The sequence below is a fragment of the Neophocaena asiaeorientalis genome, unplaced genomic scaffold (assembly GCF_003031525.2).
Source record: "Neophocaena asiaeorientalis asiaeorientalis breed wild unplaced genomic scaffold, Neophocaena_asiaeorientalis_V1.1 scaffold16, whole genome shotgun sequence".
NCBI lineage: Eukaryota > Metazoa > Chordata > Mammalia > Artiodactyla > Phocoenidae > Neophocaena > Neophocaena asiaeorientalis.
The window spans coordinates 4,312,534-4,314,034 of NW_020175446.1; the positions used below are offsets into that span (position 1 = coordinate 4,312,534).

Below are 1,501 nucleotides of genomic sequence, written 5' to 3' on the forward strand. Positions count from 1 at the left end.
GGACCGTGCACCCGCCGCGGAGGGGCCTCAGATACACGGGGACCACGCATGCAAGGGGGAGGGGGCGGAGGGGGTGCGGCATTCATCCTCGGGGGCAATCACGCATCCCCGGGAGGGAAAAAAGGGCAGTGCTGGGAGCAGGCGGGGAGAGGCCGCCGCCGTGGCCGGGGTGGCGTGTGGGTCCCCGGGCGTCAGGATGGGTCGGAGGGGTGAGCGTGGCCTGCCCGGCACTCACGCGCGCTCTGCTCGGCCGCCAGCAGCAGGGCGGAGAGGCCCAGGACCCCCGCGTGCATCCTCTGCGCCTGCCGCGCCGCTGGCCTGCCTGCCGGGCCCCCGCCCCTTCCCCTCCGGCCGCCCCGAGTCGGGGAGGGTTCCGGCCGGAGACCCGACTGCAGGATGCATTTCGGCTGAGCCTTTAGGCGCAGAGCGTCTCGTCCTGGGTTTTCCCGAGTAGCTAGACGGGTCGGAGGGAGGCAGGGAGGGGGGCAGAGTTGTCTGCTTCCTAAGCAGGGAAAGTACCGATTACACCCGGCCTCTAGATGTGTGCAAAAGCAGTTCCTCTGCCGTCCCCCAACCTTATAACGGGCCCTGGAAAAGTACTACGTGAACCTCAGGACCGCAGGTCGGTGGTCAGCAGGAAGTTAAATTGGCCACCGCCTCCGGAGCCGCTGAAAGGCAGTCTGGTCAACCACTAGGCAGAGAGGTCTATGGAAGGAGTTGAGTTAGAACCGTTCATTAGTCTTTTCAAAATCTTGGAGAGCATGTAAACTGATATCTTCTCCTGTATCTCACTCTCAACTCCATCCCAATCTCTGTCCTCACAAAAGGTTTTTTTCCACCTGGGCTTCAGGGTTAATCAAGATTCCCATGCACAAGAAGTAAACCTGCCCACTGGAAAACCTTCTTCCAGAACATACATCTATCTATCTATCTATCCATCCATCTATCTAACTATGGTGTAAAGGAGAGGTGGTATTTAGTCATGGTGATGCTGAGATGAAGTTGGGATCTTTAATTTTTAAAGCAGACAATTATCCAAACTATTCCTCCTTTTGATTTGGGGGGAGTTTTCCACCTCCACCAAGGATTTGCCACGTCCAAACCATCTTGCTGCGCTGATCCTACTAGTTTAATGAGATGGAGTACCCCCTCCTTCCCTACAAAAGCCCTGCAGGAGAAAGAGCCACAGTTGAAGAACTTACATCTTGAAGGAAAATATATAGAGTTGGGTGACCCTATAAATCAAGTGAAGCTACAAATCTCATGATTATTTTCCATTTACCAAAGTAAAACCTCAAAGTCAGACATCTTTGGCTCTTCCCTGCGTTTTCGATGTGATTCTTACAAAATGCTTTATTTCATTGAAGGTAATGTTGATTTATCCTAAGAGGCTTCCTTCCCTCCCTTCCCCACGACCAATTTTCCACTCACTTTTCAATGCATTTCTGGTTTTCTGGTCAGAACTTTGAATTCTGATCTTCTACATCTCTCCCCATTTCAG

The 1,501-nt window shown here is 53.4% G+C and overlaps 1 protein-coding gene across 1 annotated transcript in view; it reads right to left on the reverse strand.

The window, feature by feature from the left end:
- Window positions 1–293, reverse strand: part of XKR5 (XK related 5) — a 22,508-nt gene extending 22,215 nt beyond the window's left edge. Inside the window, exon 1 of the mRNA XM_024768080.1 lies at window positions 236–293. Within this exon, the coding sequence (XP_024623848.1) occupies window positions 236–293 (58 nt within the window). The remainder of the gene's footprint in view (window positions 1–235) is intronic.
- Between the last annotated feature and the right edge of the window lie 1,208 nt (window positions 294–1,501).